Source organism: Cetorhinus maximus, chromosome 10 (genome assembly GCF_964194155.1).
Source record: "Cetorhinus maximus chromosome 10, sCetMax3.hap1.1, whole genome shotgun sequence".
NCBI classification, from domain to species: domain Eukaryota; kingdom Metazoa; phylum Chordata; class Chondrichthyes; order Lamniformes; family Cetorhinidae; genus Cetorhinus; species Cetorhinus maximus.
Genome location: NC_135888.1, coordinates 83,825,965 through 83,848,148, shown reverse-complemented (window position 1 = coordinate 83,848,148; position 22,184 = coordinate 83,825,965). Strand labels below are relative to the sequence as shown.

The window sequence follows — 22,184 nt, the reverse complement described above, 5'->3', positions numbered from 1 at the left end:
ACTGACCTCTACCTCGCAGAGGCTGAGCGTCAACTCGCAGACACTTCCTTCTACCTCTCCCTGGACCATGACCCCACCACTGAACATCAAGCCATTGTTTCCAGGACTGTCACTGACCTCATCTCCTCTGGAGATCTTCCTCCCACAGCTTCCAACCTGATAGTCGCCCAACCTCGGACGGCCCACTTCTACCTCCTACCCAAAATCCACAAACAGGACTGTCCCAGCAGACCGATCGTGTCAGCCTGTTCCTGCCCCACGGAACTCATTTCTCGTTATCTTGACTCCTTTCTCTCTCCCCTTGTCCAGTCCCTTCCCACCTACATCCGTGATTTCTCTGACACCTTACATCACATCAACAATTTCCAGTTCCCTGGCCCCAACCGCCTCCTCTTCACCATGGACGTCCAATCCCTCTACACCTCCATCCCCCACCAGGATGGTCTGAGGGCCCTTAGCTTCTTCCTCGAACAGAGGCCCGAACAATCCCCATCCACCACTACTCTCCTCCGTCTGGCTGAACTTGTTCTCACACTGAACAATTTCTCCTTTAACTCCTCTCACTTCCTCCAAATAAAAGGTGTGGCTATGGGGACCCGCATGGGCCCCAGCTATGCCTGTCTCTTTATGGGGTATGTGGAACATTCCTTGTTCCAGTCCTACTCCGGCCCCCTCCAACAAATCTTTCTCCGGTACATCGATGATTACTTCGGTGCTGCTTCATGCTCTCGTCGGGACCTGGAAAAATTTATTAATTTTGCTTCCAATCTCCACCCTTCTGTCATTTTCACATGGTCCATCTCTGACACTTCCCTTCCTTGACCTCTCTGTCTCAATTTCTGGTGATAGACTGTTCACCAATATCCATTACAAGCCTACCGACTCCCACAGCCACCTCGACTACAGCTCCTCACACCCCGCTTCCTGTAAGGACTCCATCCCATTCTCTCAGTTCCTTCGCCTCCGTCGCATCTGTTCTGATGATGCTACCTTCAAAAACAGTTCCTCTGACATGTCCCCCTTCTTCCTTAACTGAGGTTTTCCACCCACGGTCGTTGACAGGGCCTTCAACTGTGTCCGGTCCATCTCCTGCGCATCCGCCCTCACGCCTTCTCCCTCCCAGTAACACGATTGGGTCCCCCTTGTCCTCACTTATCACCCCACCACCCTCCGCATTTAAAGGATCATCCTCTGCCATTTCCGCCAACTCCAGCATGATGCCACCACCAAACACATCTTCCCTTCACCACCCCCCCCCCGCCCCCCCCCCCCGGCGGCATTCCGTAGGGATCGTTCCCTCCGGGACACCCTGGTCCACTCCTCCATCACCCCCTACTCCTCAACCCCCACCTACGGCACCTCCCCATGCATACGCAAAAGATGCAACACCTGCCCCTTCACTTCCTCTCTCCTCACCGTCCAAGGGCCAAAACACTCCTTTCAAGTGAAGCAGCATTTCACTTGCATTTCCCCCAACTTAGTCTACTGCATTCGTTGCTCCCAATGCGGTCTTCTCTACATTGGAGAGACCAAACGCAAACTGGGCGACCGCTTTGCAGAACACCTTTGGTCTGTCCGCAAGAATGACCCAAACCTCCCTGTCGCTTGCCATTTTAACACTCCACCCTGCTCTCTTGCCCACATATCCGTCCTTGGCTTGCTGCATTGTTCCCGTGAAGCTCAACGCAAACTGGAGGAACAGCACCTCATCTTCCGACTCGGCACTTTACAGCCTTCCGGGCTGAATATTGAATTCAACAACTTTAGATCTTGAACTCCCTCCTCCATCCCCACCCCCTTTCCGCTTCTTCCCCCTCCCTTTTGTTTTTTCCAATAATTTATATAGATTTTTCTTTTCCCACCTATTTCCATTATTTTTAAATCCATACCTTTTATGCCCTGTTAGTCTTATTTCACCCCACCCCCACTAGAGCTGTACCTTGTGTGTCCTGCCATCCATTCTTAATTAGCACATTCTTTTAGATAATATCACCACCTTCAACACCTCTATGATCCTTTTGTCTGTGACATCTTTTGATTATCTGCTCCTATCACTGCTTGCTTGTTCCTACAACCACCCCCACCACCCCCCACCTTAAACCAGCTTATATTTCACCCCTCTCCTATTTTTACTCAGTTCTGTTGAAGGGTCATGAGGACTCGAAACGTCGACTCTTTTCTTCTCCACCGATGCTGCCAGACCTGCTGAGTTTTTCCAGGTAATTCTGTTTTTGTTTTGGATTTCCAGCATCCGCAGTTTTTTGTTTTTATCATTGAGGAGAGAGTTCATGGTCATTTTGAATTTTTTTTTATTTACTTATTTTTATATTTATTCATTGTTTATATTGTTTATCCCTTTTTCTATCTTTTTTTCCCAACCACTGCCCCCTCCCCCCACCCCATTCACCAAAACGGCCATCTGTTATTTGTTCCATGTTGCTCTTTCAGAGTGCTTACCCTTGTTCTGTTATTAACACATTCTGCTTTCATATCTTTATGCCACTATCAGCTTTTAGCAGTACCATTAACACTCCCTTTGTCTTGTGTCCATGACATCTCCGTCAATCTCTCCTTAGCCCCCACCTATCGCTGACCTTCTATCCTGTTTTACCTGCTCCACCCCCTTTAAAAAGTATAAATTTGATAACATTTCTACTTCTCTTTAGCTCTGAAGAGAGTCATAAAGACTGGAAACGTTAGCATCTGTGGAGAGAGAATCAGAGTTGTCAGACCTATTGAGATTTTCCAGAATTTTCTGTTTCTTTTATATTACATGTGAGTATTTAAAGCCCAGTCCATGGTCAAATAGGATGTCAAGAATGCAAATGGTCAGGGTTCAGCCTAAAGAATGTAGCTTGGCTGGAGAAGGAATCAGTGGCAAGGGGGCAGCGTCTGTAACTAGGACCAAAGATAATGGTGTTGATCTTCCTGATCAGCTTTTATGACCCATCCAGGAGTTGATATGAGCTGGGCTGTCTGGCAGCATAGATGTAGCCAAGGATTTGAGACAAGAAGTAAAGCTTGGTGTCATCACTATAGATAGGAAAGTTGATCTCCAAGCTCTAAGTACAGCATGTCCATCAGGAGTAGAAAAAATACAACTAGAAGTATTGATGTGCTAGAAATGTGCTAGCTTAATTTTAAAAGATTATTTTCAACATCAATTTCATGAGATGACTTTTTAAGCTTAGTTCTAAATTGATTGCACTCCATTGCTTTCGGTATCTTGGATAACTTAACGAATAATGGATGCCTCCAGTCACTTAGAATACATCATTTGGTATATATTTGATCTCAAATTTCTGTTATCACTTCTAATTCTGTTTCTCCAAGGACTTGTAGATATTCAGTTGTTACTGCACCTATGCCTAGAGCTTTTCCTGTACTCATCAATTTTGAAGTATCTTTACCTGTGATATCACAATGTTTGGTCCATCGTTTGCCTGTAGATCTTGAGGGCTTCCTTGATTTGGATCATTGTACAATTCATTTTTGTATTCTGTCTATCTTTTTGCAACTGCATCCCTTTCAAATAATATTATATCATCTTTGCCTTTTATGCAATATCTGCTGTTATCCCTTTCTTTCTCTGTCAAAGGTTTCACCTTCTGGTGCGTAACTCTCATTTTGTCATTTCTTTCCGGCTCTAATACTTCATCACACATCTCATACCATTTCTCTTTAGCCTAGCTACATGCATTCTTTATTTTCTTTTAAATTTCATCATACTTGGGTGTGTTTCTTTTCTTTCCTCTTTGTATCATCATTGCTAGTATTTCATCTGTCATCCACTCCTTGTCTCTTTTCCTTTTTTTCAGTAATATTTCTTTTGTATACTTTCATGTTTTTCCACTTGCTTTCCATTTCTGGTTCTGGGGCCTCTGCATGTTCTGTTTCCTTGAATCTTTACAGTAAACATATTGGAAAACATAACAGCTAATGCCCTTGCACCGCAATACAGAGAAGAACTGGCAACTTTTATAATTGAAATTCATTTTGTTTGTAGCAAATTTGAGAAATTTCTAAACAGGCCACGCAAAAGCTGGGCAGTTAATTGCTGTAACCTTCACCGAGGAGATTTGGCACAGCTTAGCAAATAGATGTCTCCGTAGGCAACACCGCTGTCTCTCTCTCTCTCTCTCTCACCCCTCAGCTCTGAAGAAGAGTCATACAGGCTCAAAACATTAACTCTGTTTTTCTCTCCACAGCTGCTGTTAGACCTGCTGAGTTTTTCCAGCATTTTCTGTTTTTGTTTCAGATTTCCAGAATCCACAGTATTTTACTTTTATCACTGTCTCCTTGGTTAACTTTTCTCGCGTTCACCATGAGGGATGCTTAAAATATACATGAATGGATTGTTCCTCTTCTTTGCAAGTGAGCATGTTTAGAAAACGTCCCTTCTGTCATGACCAAATAAGTATGAGCAGCAACTGAAACTAGGGGCAGAGTTTTCCATTTGGCGTGCGGGCGTTAAATGACACTCGATGATCACAAAGTCGTGTGATATTTTGTTCCCGTGTGCCCAGGGAAAATTTATAGGCCCATTAAGGCCATTAACCAGGTAATTAATCTGGCAAAGAGGTCAAGTGGCCTTTACGTTTTTAAGGAAACCTCATCCACGAGCGGGATGAGGTTTCCTAAAGCTTTCACAAATTAAATAAGAACTTTTTTTGAAAAATAGAAGCATGCCCCTTCTCATGTGACAAAGTCATATGAGGGGACATGTTTCATTAAATTTTTATTTTATTTATTTATTTTTAAAAGCGCTTCAATTTCTCTGAGGCCTCAGGGAGATTGAAGCGCTCTTTCGTGCGCATGTGTGAAAGAGCGCTGGACCTGGCTCTCCCTCCTCCCCAGCCTGCACAGGTAGTGCCCTACTGCTCTTGATCCACGGAGGGCGGGCCTTAATTGGCCTGCCCACGTGAAACCGCGTTGCAGAGCCGAATGCAGGCGGTGGTCAGCTCTGCGACCGCCCGCTCTTGCCGAGCCTGCCCGAAGAATGGAAAATCCTGGCCTAGGACTTCAGTTCCAATTTGAATAACTTAAAACCAGAAGTCAAAGTTTTAAAAATCCACAATCTTTACTAATGTTCTGAATGGACCACTTGAAATTGAGGTTGGCTGTTCGCATAAGAGTCTGCATCACATCTAGATTGTTTGGCATCTTTATGCCTGCAAGAAGGCACGTTGCACTTTAAACTTTTGTCAAAAGAATATGCTTAATTAAGACTAAAACCTATTCAGAGGTTTATCACAGCCATGTAATTTACGAAAAGAAATCTCAATACTAGCTGATCTCAGTGAGTGGGAGGGTGCGATGTTCTCAAAAAATGTGGACTTTATCAGGAAAGTCTGATGGGGAAAATGTTTGGGAAAGTCAGTATGACACTTTATGCACCATATACAGAGTCTATAATTCCAATTCTTTCTGACTTTTCTACAGCTGAAGTTAATATTTGAAAAGAAACTTTGTGGGCACTGATGATGACCCATAACTTCCGAGCTCCGCGGTGTCGTACATGGGAGGTACCCCAAAGATATGCTGGGGCACCCCTCGGCAACTCCCCATGTAAGCATTGCATGGCAATTGGCCGGGAAGTTCAAACTTCCAATGGACGTTTACCCTGCACAGGGAGTCATCCAAAACTCCAATTTTAAACTGCAGTCTTTGGATGGTTCTGACTGCCTTACAGGAATAGTTACTCAGGAAAAGTTAGAAGAATTAAAACCACTTCTAACTGCTGGTTAACTAGAGTGCTGACTACCTTCCCGACGCCACGTCCTTCCCCCACCACCATTGGACTCCTCAACCCCCCCGCCCTCCCCTCGAGTACCCTCCTGACCACACAAAAGCTCCCCATGGCCCACCTGAAACCCACCCTCTTTTTACCCCCCCCCACCTTCCCTCCACCTATCCTACCAACTGAACTTATCCACTTACCTTCTCCCTGGCTTCTCAAAGTGTCTGGACCTTTAAACTTATCTGCTTTACGGCAGATAATGCCTTTAATTTTTTTTAAAAAGGGGTGTGGTTTCAGCTCCCCCAGCTCTTCTGCACTTGACTGCACTGCACTTTTCTCACCGGCCCGAGTTGGAAGATCAGTCGAGAAAGGTGCAGGTGCATTTCAGTGCAAGTAGATAGGAGCAGAGTCACAATCTGACTGTGATTGCTACTCCAGAGCTTCTGGCCCAATATTTGGCATCTCAAGAACTTGGCTGTAATTTGCATTTGTTTTTCCAAATAGAACATCATTGCAAAAGAGACAGCAACTCCAGGAATGGCATGCTGCAATACTTAAATACCCTTTAACTAATGAGTACGAGGAAATTGGTACTGTATTCTTATTGTGAAATTCTGCTCGATTAAATAGACACTTCCCACTGGGCCCGGCACAGCATTCGCAAAGTAGAGACTATCGGTCATCTGTTGTAAAGTGAAGTAATTGGATAAGTTTAGAGCAAAGGAAGCAGTGTGGACTGTAATTCATTTACTGTTACTTTTTCTCCCACTGCTAATTGTCAGATTTTTAAATTGTCCAGAAATGATTTTTAAAATTTATCTATTCATGCGTTTTTATGAAGTTTGTTTCCCGAATTTGGGCAGAGGGGCTTGGTGAAGGAAAGAAGTAGAGTCCAGGTTGGGATCGTAATTTGTATAGCAGTAATGACCAAAGGATTGCAATAATTTCTGTATAAAAGCGGAAAAACTGCGGATGCTGAAAATCCAAAACAAAAACAAAAATACGATGTACCAGAGAAAGAGTTGTGGAAGGGGGCCGGAGTAGGACTGTAACAAGTTCCCTGGCCCCAACCGCCTCCTCTTCACCATGGACGTCCAATCCCTCTACACCTCCATCCCCCACCGGGATGGTCTGATGGCTCTCCGCTTCTTCCTCGAGCAGAGGCCTGAACAATCCCCATCCACCACTACTCTCCTCCGTCTGGCTGAACTTGTTCTCACACTGAACAATTTCTCCTTAAACTCCTCTCACTTCCTCCAAATAAAAGGTTTGGCTATGGGTACCCGCATGGGCCCCAGCTATGCCTGTCTCTTTATGGGGTATGTGGAACATTCCTTGTTCCAGTCCTACTCCGGCCCCCTCCCACAACTTTCTCCGGTACATCGATGATTACTTCGGTGCTGCTTCATGCTCTCGTCGGGACCTGGAAAAATTTATTCATTTTGCTTCCACCCCTCCATCATTTTCACATGGTCCATCTCTAGCACTTCCCTTCCTTGACCTCTCTGTCTCAATTTCTGGTGATAGACTGTCCACCAATATCCATTACAAGCCTACCGACTCCCACAGCTACCTCGACTACAGCTCCTCACACCCCGCTTCCTGTAAGGACTCCATCCCATTCTCTCAGTTCCTTCGCCTCCGTCGCATCTGTTCTGATGATGCCACTTTCAAACACAGTTCCTCTGACATTTTCTCCTTCTTCCTTAACCGAGGTTTTCCACCCACGGTGGTTGACAGGGCCCTCAACCGTGTCCGGCCCATCTCTCACGCATCTGCCCTCTCACCTTCCTCTCCCTCCCAGAAACATGATAGGGTCCCCCTTGTCCTCACTTATCACCCCACCAGCCTCCACATTCAAAGGATCATCCTCCGCCATTTCCACCAACTCCAGCATGATGCCACCTCCAAACACATCTTCCCATTACCCACCCCTGGCGGCATTGCGCAGGGATCGTTCCCTCTTGGACACCCTGGTCCACTCCTCCATCACCCCCTACACCTCAACCCCCTCCCATGGCACCTTCCCATGCACCCGCAGAAGGTGCAACACCTGCCCCTTCACTTCCCCTCTCCTCACCGTCCAAGGGCGCAAACACTCCTTTCAAGTGAAGCAGCATTTCATTTGCAATTCCCTCAATTTAGTCTACTGCATTCGTTGCTCCCAATGCGGTTTCCTCTATATTGGAGAGACCAAACGCAGACTGGGTGACCGCTTTGCAGAACACCCTTCGGTCTGTCCACAAGCATTACCCAGACCTCCCTGTCGCTTGCCATTTCAACACTCCACCCTGCTCTCATGCCCACATGTCCGTCCTTGGCCTGCTGCATTGTTCCAGTGAAGCTCAACGCAAACTGGAAGAACGGCACCTCATCTTCCGACTAGGCACTTTACAGCCTTCCGGACTGAATATTGAGTTCAACAATTTTCGATCATGAATTCTCTCCTCCATCCCCACCCCCTTTCCGATCCCCCCCGCCTTTTTTTCCAATAATTTATATAGATTTTTCTTTTCCCACCTATTTCCATTCTTTTTAAATGTATTTCCATGCATTGTTTTATCTCTACCTTTTAGCCTTTTTCGATTCCTTCACCCCAACCCACCCCTAAGGCTATCTGTACCTTGCTTGTCCTGCTTTCTACCCTTAATTAGCACATTCCTTAGATAATATCACCACCTTCAATACGCCTTTGTCCTTTTGTCTGTGACATTTTTTGATTATCTCCAACTATCACTGGCCCTTTATCCAGCTCTACTTGTTCCACCCCCCTTAACCAGCTTCTATTTCACCCCTCTTCTATTTTTACTTAGTTCTGTTGAAGGGTCATTCGGATTCGAAACGTTAACTGTGTTCCTCTCCGCAAATGCTGCCAGAACTGCTGAGTTTTCCAGGTATTTTTGTTTTTGCAATAATTTCTGTGTTCGTGCTGTGCACCTGAAGTTTTTTTCATGATATTTTAAAAGAATTGTATACGTATTGTCCTTGAACATTCTTGCTTAGGTACACATATTGTAGAAATAGGGCAGCAGCTTAGATAGTCTGGTTTGTGGAAGGACTGGCATTTTTTAATGAGAAAATCAGCATTGTTTTGTTCTACATGGTTTGTATAGAGTGTACATTATATGTAACTATATTTACTAGTTGAAAGCCAAAAGCTACTTTTTATTTATATCTGCTGTATTTACTCCTATTCAATGAATGAATAATAATATGACTGCTATTGATAACTGATTCTTATTGGAATGTGCCAAATTAGTGTTAAATACTTTAAAGTATCCTTGTAGAGGAAAAAATTAGTCATATTTTGCTCATTATTTGTAAGCCTCAAAACAATGATGCCAAATGATTTAAAAACTAGTATGCAAGTTATGCTATTTTGCCTTTTAAAGTCTTTGAAGGGCATATTGTAAATTGCAGTGGTTGCTCCTGTCAAATGATAGAGATTTGTTTTGTACCACATTCATGTATTTATTCTGCTTCTGCATTCGGCCATGTCAGCAACACAGTCTAACATCCATATTCTGTCAACTTTTATGAGTGTATTCAACAATGTGATAAAGACCAGATAATCTGTTTTATGATGTTGATTGAGGGAAAGCTATTGGCCAGGACATTGGGATAATTCCCCTGTTCTTTGAAATAGTGACATGGGACCTTTTACATCCAATCGAACAGGCAGATTGGACCTTGGTTTAACATCTTAACCGAAAGGCGACAGCTATGACAGTGCAGTGCTTCCTCTCGTGCACTGGAGTGTCAGCCTTGATTCTTTTAATTATTATGCGCTCAAGCCATGGAGTGGGACTTGAACCTGGAACCTTGTATTTCAGGGATGAGAGCGTTACCAACCTAGCCACAGCTGACACAATTTGCTCATTTTTTGGTTGCAGGAATAAACAGGTTAGTTAAGATAAGTGAAATATTTCTAAAAATAATTCTAAGACACGGCTTCCTGATAAATGATTCAAACCTGTGTGATCTAGTCAATATATTGCTTATGATACTATATTGATCAATCTTTGTAAAGTGATTTATAATGCAGTATTTCATCTACTCCTTGTCTCTTTTCCTTTTTCAGTAATATTTCTTTTGTATACTTTTGTATTTTTCCACTTGCTTTCTATTTCTGGTTCTGGGGCCTCTGCATGTTCTGTTTCCTTGAATCTTTACAGTAAACATATTGGAAAACATAACAGCTAATGCCCTTGCACCGCAATACAGAGAAGAGCTGGCAACTTTTATAATTGAAATTCATTTTGTTTGTAGTAAATTTGAGAAATTTCTAAACAGGCCACGCAAAAACTGGGCAGTTAATTGCTGTAATCTTCACCGAGGAGATTTGGCACAGCTTAGCAAATAGATGTCTCCGTAGGCAACACCGCTGTCTCTCTCTCTCTCTCTCTCTCACTCCTCAGTTCTGAAGAAGAGTCATATGGGCTCAAAGCGTTAACTCTGTTTTTCTCTCCACAGCTGCTGTTAGACCTGAGTTTTTGCAGCATTTTCTGTTTTTGTTTCAGATTTCCAGCATCCACAGTATTTTACTTTTATCACTATCTCCTTGGTTAACTTTCCTCGCGTTCACCATGAGAGATGCTTAAGATATGCATGAAGGGATTGTTCCTCTTCTTTGCAAGTGAGCATGTTTAGAAAACGTCCCTTCTGTCATGACCAAATAAGTATGAGCAGCAACTGAAACTAGGGGCAGAATTTTCCATTTGGCGTGCGGGCGTTAAATGACACTCGATGATCACAACGTAGTGTGATATTTTGTTCCCGTGTGCCTGCCGATAATTGATAGGCCCATTAAGGCCATTAACCAGGTAATTAATCTGAGTTTTATGCTGCCCGTCCAACCTTATGGTTGGCGGGCAGGCAAAAAGGTCAAGTGGCCTTTACGTTTTTAAGGAAACCTCATCCACGAGCGGGATGAAGTTTCCTAAAGCTTTCACAAATGAAATAAGAACTTTTTTTGAAAAATAGAAGCATGCCCCTTCTCATGTGACAGTCATATGAGGGGACATGTTTCATTAAATTTTTATTTCATTTATTTATTTTTAAAAGCGCTTCAATTTCTCTGAGGCCTCAGGAAGATTGAAGCGCTCTTTTGTGCGCATGTGTGAAAGAGCGCTGGACCTGGCTCTCCCTCCTCCCCAGCCTGCACAGGTAGTGCCCTACTGCTCTTGATCCACGCAGGGCGGGCCTTAATTGGCCTGCCCACGTGAAACCGCGTTGCAGAGCTGAACCGCCCACTCTCGCCGAGCCTGCCCGAAGAATGGAAAATCCTGGCCTAGGACTTCAGTTCCAATTTGAATAACTTAAAACCAGAAGTCGATGTTTTAAAAATCCACAATCTTTACTAATGTTCTGGATGGACCACTTGAAATTGAGGTTGGCTATTCGCATAAGAGTCTGCATCACATCTAGATTGTTTGGCTCTAGATTGTTTGGCATCTTTATGCCTGCAAGAAGACATGTTGCACTTTAAACTTCTGTCAAAAGAATATGCTTAATTAAGACTAAAACCTATTCAGAGGTTTATCACAGCCATGTAATTTACGAAAAGAAATCTCAATACTAGCTGATCTCAGTGAGTGGGAGGGTGCGATGTTCTCAAAAAATGTGGACTTTATCAGGAAAGTCTGATGGGGAAAATGTTTGGGAAAGTCAGTATGACACTTTATGCACCATATGCAAAATCTATAATTCAAATTCTTTCTGACTTTTCTACAGCTGAAGTTAATATTTGAAAAGAAACTTTGTGGGCATTGATGATGACCCATAACTTCCGAGCTCCGCGGTGTCATACACGGGAGGTACCCCAAAGATATGCTGGGGCACCCCTCGGCAACTCCCCACGTAAGCATTGCATGGCAATTGGCTGGGAAGTTCAAACTTCCAATGGACGTTTACCCTGCACAGGGAGCCATCTAAAACTCCGATTTTAAACTGCAGTCTTTGGATGGTTCTGACTGCCTTACAGAAATAGTTGCTCAGGAAAGGTTAGAAGAATTAAAACCACTTCTAACTGCTGGTTAACTAGAGTGCTGACTACCTTCCCGACGCCACGTCCTCCCCCCCCCCCCCCCCCCCCCCAACCCCACACCCTCCAACCATCATTGGACTCCTCGTCCCACCCCCCTCGAGTACCCTCCTGACCACCCAAAAGCTCCCCATGGACCACCTGAAACCCACCCTCTTTTTAACACACACCCTCCCTCCACCAATCCTACCAACTGAACCTATCCACTTAGTTTGAGAAGCCAGGGAGAAGGTGTCTGGACCTTTAAACTTATCTGCTCTATGGCAGATAGTGCCTTTAATTTAAAAACAAGGGGTGTGGTTTCAGCTCCCCCAGCTCTTCTGCACTTGACTGCACTGCACTTTTCTCACCGGCCCGAGTTGGAAGATCAGTCGAGAAAGGTGCAGGTGCATTTCAGTGCAAGTAGATAGGAGCAGAGTCACAATCTGACTGTGATTGCTACTCCAGAGCTTCTGGCCCAATATTTGGCATCTCAAGAACTTGGCTGTAATTTGCATTTGTTTTTCCAAATAGAACATCATTGCAAAAGAGACAGCAACTCCAGGAATGGCATGCTGCAATACTTAAATACCCTTTAACTAATGAGTACGAGGAAATTGGTACTGTATTCTTATTGTGAAATTCTGCTCGATTAAATAGACACTTCCCACTGGGCCCGGCACAGCATTCGCAGAGTAGAGACTATCGGTCATCTGTTGTAAAGTGAAGTAATTGGATAAGTTTAGAGCAAAGGAAGCAGTGTAGACTGTAATTCATTTACTGTTACTTTTTCTCCCACTGCTAATTGTCAGATTTTTAAATTGTCCGGAAATGATTTTTAAAATTTATCTATTCATGCGTTTTTATGAAGTATGTTTCCTGAATTTGGGCAGAGGGGCTTGGTGAAGGAAAGAAGTAGAGTCCAGGTTGGGATCGTAATTTGTATAGCAGTAATGACCAAAGGATTGCAATAATTTTTGTGTTCGTCCTGAGTACCTGAAGTTTTTTTCATGATCTTTTAAAAGAATTGTATACGTATTGTCCTTGAACATTCTTGCTTAGGTACACATATTTTGTAGAAATAGGGCAGCAGCTTAGATAGTCTGGTTTGTGGAAGGACTGGCATTTTTTAATGAGAAAATCAGCATTGTTTTGTTCTACATGGTTTGTATAGAGTGTGCATTATATGTAACTATATCTACTAGTTGAAAGCTAAAAGCTACTTTCTATTTATATCTGCTGTATTTACTCCTATTCAATGAATGAATAATAATATGACTGCTATTGATAACTGATTCTTATTGGAATGTGCCAAATTAGTGTTAAATACTTTAAAGTATCCTTGTAGAGGAAAAAATTAGTCATATTTTGCTCATTATTTGTAAGCCTCAAAACAATGATGCCAAATGATTTAAAAACTAGTATGCAAGTTATGCTATTTTGCCTTTTAAAGTCTTTGAAGGGCATATTGTAAATTGCAGTGGTTGCTCCTGTCAAATGATAGAGATTTGTTTTGTACCACATTCATGTATTTATTCTGCTTCTGCATTCGGCCATGTCAGCAACACAGTCTAACATCCATATTCTGTCAACTTTTATGAGTGTATTCAACAATGTGATAAAGACCAGATAATCTGTTTTATGATGTTGATTGAGGGAAAGCTATTGGCCAGGACATTGGGATAATTCCCCTGTTCTTTGAAATAGTGACATGGGACCTTTTACATCCAATCGAACAGGCAGATTGGACCTTGGTTTAACATCTTAACCGAAAGGCGACAGCTATGACAGTGCAGTGCTTCCTCTCGTGCACTGGAGTGTCAGCCTTGATTCTTTTAATTATTATGCGCTCAAGCCATGGAATGGGACTTGAACCCAGAACCTTGTATTTCAGGGATGAGAGCGTTACCAACCTAGCCACAGCTGACACAATTTGCTTATTTTTTGGTTGCAGGAATAAACAGGTTAGTTAAGATAAGTGAAATATTTCTAAAAATAATTCTAAGACACGGCTTCCTGATAAATGATTCAAACCTGTGTGATCTAGTCAATATATTGCTTATTTTAATCAATCTTTGTAAAGTGATTTATAATGCTTGACCTTGCTACAAATATCAAATGTTGAGATTTACTACATCAGTTATTATAATCAGGACTAATCCACTTCTTCTATTTGTTTAGACAAGTTACAGGATGACCTCCACGGAAGATGATAATGCTGACAACGTGTTCACGCTCAGTACCCCAGCCTCTTCTGCTATGAAAAACAGGAAATATTCTCCCATTATTTTAGAAGAGCAAGAAAAGAAAACATTAGATGTGAAGAAGCTTGCAGTGAAAAGGCTGAAGAAATGTTGCTCTTGTACCCCAACAAAAGCAAAAAACTTTATTGTTGGCTTCTTTCCTGTCATAGAATGGTTTCCAAAGTACAAATGGAAAGAATGGATTTTAGGAGATATTATGTCTGGGCTTATTGTGGGCATCCTACTTGTCCCTCAGTCAATAGCCTATTCGTTGCTCGCAGGGCAAGAGCCAGTATATGGGCTATATACTTCATTCTTTGCCTGCATCATCTATTTCCTGATGGGAACATCAAAGCATATTTCAGTTGGTATCTTTGGTGTGCTTTGCTTAATGATTGGCCAGGTGGTGGATCGAGAGCTACAGTTTGCTGGGTTTGACCTCTATGATGATATTAATAGCACTACCCAATCAGAAATGTTCAATCAGTCTGCTCATGTGTGTGGCAGAACTTGCTATGCAATTCGTGTTGGCTCAACATTGACTTTTATGGCTGGAGTCTATCAGGTAAGGTGAACATTTAGCCAACCATTGTGAACCCTGAATCAATGCCTGCTATATGTACAACACAATGATGAAGTTATGGGCCTGGAAGTTCCTCCATGAGGACAAATTGAGAGTTAAAGTGCACCCACCCTGCTGATTGTCCAATTACTTACATTTTCTGCAAATCTCAATAGAATATGGCTAAACATAAAATGGCTGTAAGTGAACATAAAAAATCAGGGCCCAAGGAAAGCATGGAACTCGTAGTATATGAAAATTTAAAGTTTCAACTCATTCAGCCTTCATTCAAGAACATCAGGCACAGAATGTTTAAGAACTGGAAGAGTCATATAGATTCAAAACTTTAACTCTGTTTCTCTCTCCACAGATGCTGTCAGATCTGCTGAGTTTTTCCAGCATTTTCTGTTTTTATTTCAGACTTTTTCATTCACGGGATGTGGGCTTTTCTGGCTGGTCTGGCATTTATTACCCATTCCTAGTTGCCCTTGAGAAGGTGGTGGAGAGCTGCCTTCTTGAACCGCTGCAGTCCATGTAGTGTAGGTACACCCACAGTGCTGTTAGGAAGGGAGTTCCAGGATTTTGACCCTGCAACAGGGTAGGAACGGGGATATATTTCCAAGTCAGGATGGTGAATGACTTGGAAGGGAACTTACAGGTGGTGGTGTTCTCATCTATGCGCTGCCCTTGTCCTTCTAGATGGTAGTGGTTGTGGATTTGGAAGGTGTTGTCTAAGGAGCCTTGTTGAATTCCTGCAGTGCATCTTGTAGATGCTTCACACTGCTGCTGCTGTGTGTCGGTGGTGGAGGGAGTGAATGTTTGTGGATGGGTGCCAATCAAGTGGACTGCTTTATCCTGGACAATATCAAGCTTCTTGAGAGGTTGAGTGGTGTTGGAGGTGCGCTCATCCAAGCAAGTGGGGAGTACTCCATCACATTCCTGACTTTTTCCTTGTAGATGGTGGACAGGCTTTGGGGAGTTAGGAGGTGAGTTACCCATTGCAGGATTCCTAGCCTCTGACCTGCTCTTGCAGCCACAGCATTTATATGGCTAGTCCAGTTCGGTTTCTGGACAATGGTAACCCCCCTAGGATGTTGATAGTGGAGGATTCAGTGATGGTAATGCTATTGAACAGCAAGGGGTGGTGATTAGATTCTCTTGTTTTAGATGGTCATTGCCTGGCACTTGTGTGGCGTGAATGTTACTTGCCACTTGTAAGCCCAAACCTGGATATTGTCCAGGTCTTGCTGCATTTGGACATGGACTGCTTCAGTATCAGAGGAGTCGTGAATGATGCTGAACATTGTGCAATCATCAGTGAACATCCCCACTTCTGACCTTATGATGTAAGGAAGGTCATTGATGAAGCAGCTGAAGATGGTTGGGCCTAGAACACTACCCTGAGGAACTCCTGCAGTGATGCCCTGGAGCTGAGATGACTGACCTCCAACAACCACAACCATCTTCCTTTATGCTAGGTATGACTCCAACCAGTGGAGAGTTTTCCCTCTGATTCCTATTGACTCCAGTTTATCTAGGGTTCCTTGATGCCACACGGTGTCAAGGGCAGTCACTCTCACCTCACCTCAGGAATTCTGCTCTTTTGTCCATGTTTGAATCAAGGCTGTAATGAGGTCAGGAGCTGAGTGGCCCTGGCAGAACCCAAGCTTGGCATCAGTGAGCAGATTATTGCTAAGTAAGTGCCACTTGACAGCACTCTTGATGACCCCTTCTATTACTTTGCTGATGATTGAGAGTAGAGTGATAGGGCGGTAATTGGCCAGGTTGAATTTGTCTTGCTTCTTGTGTACAAGACTACATACTTGGGCAATTTTCCATGTAGCCAGGTAAATGCCAGTGTTGTAGCTGTACTAGAACAGCTTACCTTGGGGCACGGCACGTTCTGGAGCACAAGTCTTCAGCACTATTGCCAGAATGTTGTCAGGGCCTGTAGCCTTTGTAGTATCCAGTGCCTTCAGCCGTTTCTTAATATCACATGGAGTGAATTGAATTGGCTGAAGACTGGCATCTGTGATGCTATGGACTTCTGGAGGAGGCCGAGGTGGATCATCCACATGGCACTTCTGGCTGAAGGTTGTGGCAAATGCTTCAGCTTTCTTTTGCACTGATGTGCTGGGCTCCTCATCATTGAGGATGGGGATATTTGTGGAGCCACCTCCTTCAGTGAGTTGTTTTCCAGCACCCTCAGTATTTTGCTTTTATCTGCCATGTTCTTATGTTCACTCATTCACTTCATGCCTGCTGAATACTCTTCAGCTGCTTGTTTACCAATTTCAGATTGGAGTGGAACTTAGCTGTGCTGTGGTTGTCACACCCTTTGGTAGCACTGAGAAATGAAGATGGCCCTGAGGTTTGGCATTCCTGGGGGATGGTCCTAGGCTTTTGTCTCCCTGAGCTGAGGATGCTGGATTTTGATAACATAAGCCGATCTTTTGACCTGGCATCACTGGAGAGAGAAGCTAAGATTTGGCAGAACTCGGGAGTGAAATATGGGGATTGGTAGATTATTTTGGTCCTTAAGCAATGAGAGAGATGTGCATTTATATAGCACTTTTCATGACGAACAGGCATCTCAAAACACTTCACAGTCAATGAAATACTTTTGAAGTGTAGGTAGTGTTTTAATGTAGTGGACATAGCAGCCAATTTGTGCACAGCAAACTCCCACTTACAGCAATGTGACAATGATCAGATAATCTATTTTGTGTGCTATCTTCTCTTCAAAAAATACATTTTTGGAATGTTGGCATTGTTGACAAGACCAGCATTTATTGCTTGTAATGAGTTGCCTTTGATACAACTGAATGGCCTGTTAGGCCATTTCATAGGATATTTAAGAGTCAACCATGTTGGTGTGGGACTGGAGTCACAGATAGGCCAAACCAGGTAAAGACAGCCAAAAAATTATTTGCAGGATTGTCTTTAATACCACTCATCATTTTTTCCCTAAATCTACTTCATGATTTGGAGAAAATGCCTCTAGGACATTGTTATCATATATGACTTAAAACTCAGTTCAAGATAAACTGAGCACAATAAAGGATGCCTTAGTACAGGCAATGATTGTCATTGTATTGCTCTGGTGCTGGATAAAAATAATAGTGTTTCTGAAAGTAAGAATGTGAAGTCTAATGCAATCAAATAAAGGGCATGCCTAGTAGTCCTGATTGTAGTCACAATTCCATGCTTCAGGGAAATTTAAATACATTATTGCTTCATAAAGATCACATTTTCTGTGGTACTCAATAGAAGACCAGTGCACTTCAATAATTCCTGATAGAGGGTGCAGACCTGAAATGCCAACTCATCTTTTTACAAATATTAATGGACCTCTGAGCACTTAGTATTTTCTTCTTTTGTTCATTTCCCACATCCACTTGTTTTTAATTTCTACACTTCAATAACTAGGTTTTTACAAAATATGTCGCTTGATTATTTAATTCAATAGTGTTATTTTAAGACTCTTGAAGAATGCAACGTGTGCCGATTAATGCGGTTAAATTGTTTCACTTTTATTGATTTACGGGATGCGGGTGTCGCTGGCTAGGCCAGCATTTATTGCCCATCCCTGTATTGCCGTTGAGAAGGTGGTGGTGAGCTGCCGCCTTGAACAGCTGCAGCCCTTGTGGTGTAGGTACACTCAGTGCTGCTAGGGAGGGAGTTCCAGGATTTTGACCCAGGGACAATGAAGGAACGGCGATATATTTCCAAGTCAGGATGGCGCATGGCTTGGAAGGGAACTTCCAGGTGGTGGTGTTTCCATGTATCGGCTGCCCTTGTCCTTCTAAATTGTAGCAGTTGTGGTTTTGGAAGGTACTACCTAAGGAGCCTTGGTGAGTTTCTCCAGTACATCTCGTAGATTGTGCACTGCTGCCACTGTTCATCGGTGGTGGAGGGAGGGAATGAGTGAATGTCAACCACCATGTGAACATGGGACAATTATTTATATCTCTGAAACTTTTATGTTATTTACAATTGTTTTCTTAAAATTGTTTTCAGGTGGCCATGGGCATCTTCCAAGTGGGCTTTATATCAGTATACCTGTCTGATTCCTTACTTAGTGGGTTTGCCACTGGAGCATCATTCACCATACTCACCTCACAAGTTAAGTATCTTCTTGGGATCAGCATTCCACGTGTCCAAAGTCCTGGTTCACTTGTGCAAACCTGGGTGAACATCTTTAAAAATATCCATACTACTAATATCTGTGATCTAGTAACCAGCGTGGTGTGCCTTCTGGTTCTAGTGCCTTTAAAAGAAATAAATGAATGTTATAAATCCAAGTTGAAAGCACCTATTCCAGGCGAGCTTCTGGTTGTAGTTGCTGCTACCTTGGTTTCTCATTATGGACATTTGAATGCGAACTTTAATTCTACTGTTGCTGGAAATATTCCTACTGGATTTATGGCTCCCACCACTCCAGACTGGAGCTTGATACCTCGAATTGCTGCAGATGCCCTTCCAATTTCTATAATTGGCTTTGCAATTACAGTTTCTCTTTCTGAAATGTTTGCCAAGAAGCATGGGTATACAGTGAGAGCCAATCAAGAAATGTTTGCTATTGGTACCTGTAACATTATTCCAGCTTTTTTTCATTGCTTCACAACCAGTGCTGCTCTTGCAAAAACCCTTGTGAAAGAGTCCACGGGTTGCAGGTCGCAATTCTCAAGTATAGTAACTGCTTTAGTGCTTCTCCTTGTGCTTCTTGTGATTGCACCTCTTTTCTACTCTCTTCAGAAATGTGTCTTGGGTGTCATAACTATTGTAAATCTCCGTGGCGCTTTAAGAAAATTTCTTGACTTACCCAGAATGTGGAAGGTGAGCAAGGTGGACGCCCTCATATGGTTTGTTACAATGTTATCATCGGCCTTAATCAGCACAGAGTTAGGACTATTAATTGGGGTTACCTTTTCTGTGGTATGTGTCATTGTGCGAACACAAGTGCCAAGAGCCACTACGCTTGGCCGTTTGGAGGGGACAGAAATTTATGAAGACTTGGGAAGGTATAAAAATCTTCAAAATTTGTCTGGTATCAAAATATTTAGATTTGAAGCTCCATTATACTATGCAAACAAAGAGTTCTTCAAGCGATCTCTCTATAAAGAGACAGGAGTTAACCCAACACTAGTAATCGTAGCAAAGAGAAAAGCAGAAAGGAAAATGAATCAGGAAATGAAACAAAAAGTGACAGTAAATTCTTGTACTTCCATGAAGACTGAGGTTACAGTACAACTCTCCAAGCAAGAGTTTGAATTTCATACAATTATTATTGATTTCTCAGTAATTCAATTCTTGGATACAGCAGGTATAGCTACAGTGAAGGAAGTCTTTAAAGATTACAAACAGATTGGAATCCCAATTCTTCTGTCAAACTGTAATGCCTCAGTTATTGATAGTCTTCGCAATGGAGGCTATTTTGAAAATGGTAACATCCACACATTAGTATTTTACAGTGTTCATGATGCTGTTATGTTTGCTTCAAACATACACCAAAAGAATGGTGACTGGGAAGCAAGCAACCTCTGTTAATGTTCAACTGTAACCAAATACAAGAAAACTACCCAGCATTGTTAGCTTGAGAAACTTGAACACGTTGTTTCAAAGTAAACTGAAATAATGTCTTCATTTTAACTTGATGAATTATTTTACATGCGTCTGCAAGTTTTGTCTTTTACATGTATTTCTGTATATTTCTGATCATGATGCTTATTATGAGGTGGGATTAGAATATGCGGAACTTCTAAGTAACAACATTTAATAGCATTTGTTTAAATTAACTTAATTTGGATTTCATATTTTAAGGAGAGGCTCTGAGTTCTTAAGCACTTGATATCGGAGAAGTTTAATTTTTGAACAGGTAGTTATAAACATTTTTCTAGAGGCTACAGAGTTGAAAAGTAAGTTTTGCGAAAGATGTTCTATGAGGCCAAACCTTTATGATGCAATAAATAGATCTGACTTTTTCAGTCGCTGTAAAGGTGGCGTACTGATTAAACTGTATTTTACTTAATGTGCTTTTGCCTTTATCATACCTGAAATGTTTTACTTGGGGGCAGAGTATCTGGTTTCAATTTTACAGTTTAGGGAAACTCAATTTTACTCTTAGAGGATTTTGGGTGTGGTAACTACTTACCATGCATCAACTGGGAAATTGGGTCATGCTCCCTAATAAAAAAAAAAATATGCTGTGGCATGTCTGTGTTGGCATAGATCAATGACAGCAGCTATTCTGGAGTTAGCTGATCCTTTTTTTAAAAAATAGAAAATGGAAATGTATACATTTTGTAATTTATTCTGAGCTTTTCTTCCATGTTTCTTTCCTGATCTCTTAATTTCCCTCCCACCTAAAGGAAAAGGTGTTGATGAGGTATATATATTTTTTCTCTTGTCATTGCAGCCATTTTTGTCCTTTTGAGGCTTGAGTATCAGCTTGATATTGACTACGGAACAGAGCAAAGTTGAGCCTGATCATGTTTCCAATTGATAGCCACACATACATACATTCTGCCATATAGCAATCAAGTGAAGGAGGCCTGACTGATTTAATGTTATCTCCCCTCCCTAGCCTAGGAATGCTATGGCCAAATGATTTGTGCTGGCAGAGATCCCATAATTTGGTACAACTGACCAGGAATCCAACACTTCACTTTCTGGTCTGAATGACACTTTAGCAACTCATAAATGATAGACATTGTTAGTGTTAGAATCTTGACGGGCTGAATTTGCTACTGTACTTAATGTAACTTTCATTTTTCACTTGTATGAAGTTCACTAGTGGGTTTAACAACAGAACAAATTGCTGGTGTAGTCATTACACTGGTTAGATCAGTTAAACCAAGAAAGACATGCATCTTTTAACTTTGGAAACCCACTAGTGAACTTCATATAAATGAAAAATGAAATTTACATTAAGTACAGTAGCAAATTCAGCCCATCAAGATCCTAGCACTAACAATATGTCTGTCATTTAAAAAAAAACTTAGTCCTTTAGCACTGGCCAGTTGATTCTCCAGGTTAGCTTGAAGAGATGGTTACTCAATATACTCCATAATGTTAAGGACAATGCTTTATAATGTATGTATTTTTCTAGTACTCTAATAGCTTGCAAATTATTTACTTTACATTTTAGAAGTATTACTACATTTTTTAAATTTTAGGTTTTCCTCTTGTTTCTGTTGGGTTCTTAATTAAAAAACCCAGTCTAATCTATTGATTCTTTTTTATTAATGTGCATGAACTGCTACCAATGGGAAGCTGCAGTTAAATTTACAATTGCAATAGTCTTTATGCAGTGTGCCTTGAACAATGACTAATTCTGCACTAACAATAGTCTTTATGAAGGAGAATTAAGCTGCTCACTAAATCGATTTAAACATTTTTATTGAAAAGCAATGTGAAGTGCAGACAGCCTTGTTGGTCAAGCAACTAAACAGAAAGTGGTAGTGACAGCATGGGAGCATACCCATTGTTCAAGATAAAAGATTCAAATGCTAGCACACAGCATATAAAGTCATTGTAAGGTGTCTATACAACTATCTGAAATGTGCACCTTTATCAAGTGTAGAAAATCTTGATGGCATTGCAAATTATGACTAT

The 22,184-nt window shown here is 42.1% G+C and overlaps 1 protein-coding gene across 7 annotated transcripts in view; it reads left to right on the top strand.

Moving 5' to 3' along the window:
• The window catches only part of slc26a2 (solute carrier family 26 member 2), a 30,184-nt gene extending 9,586 nt beyond the window's left edge, over positions 1 to 20,598 (top strand). For 3 of the 7 annotated variants that reach the window (XM_078550704.1, XM_078550705.1, XM_078550703.1), the window contains 3 exons: positions 11,474 to 11,599; positions 13,944 to 14,570; positions 18,588 to 20,598. In XM_078550704.1, the coding sequence (XP_078406830.1) occupies positions 11,570 to 11,599; positions 13,944 to 14,570; positions 18,588 to 20,117 (2,187 nt within the window). In that variant the 5' untranslated portion in view covers positions 11,474 to 11,569 and the 3' untranslated portion in view covers positions 20,118 to 20,598. Of the gene's footprint in view, positions 1 to 5,442; positions 5,569 to 11,473; positions 11,600 to 13,943; positions 14,571 to 18,587 lie in introns of all 7 variants that reach the window. The other 4 variants (XM_078550708.1, XM_078550709.1, XM_078550710.1 and 1 more) reach the window with 2 other exon arrangements.
• Positions 20,599 to 22,184: the final 1,586 nt, after the last annotated feature.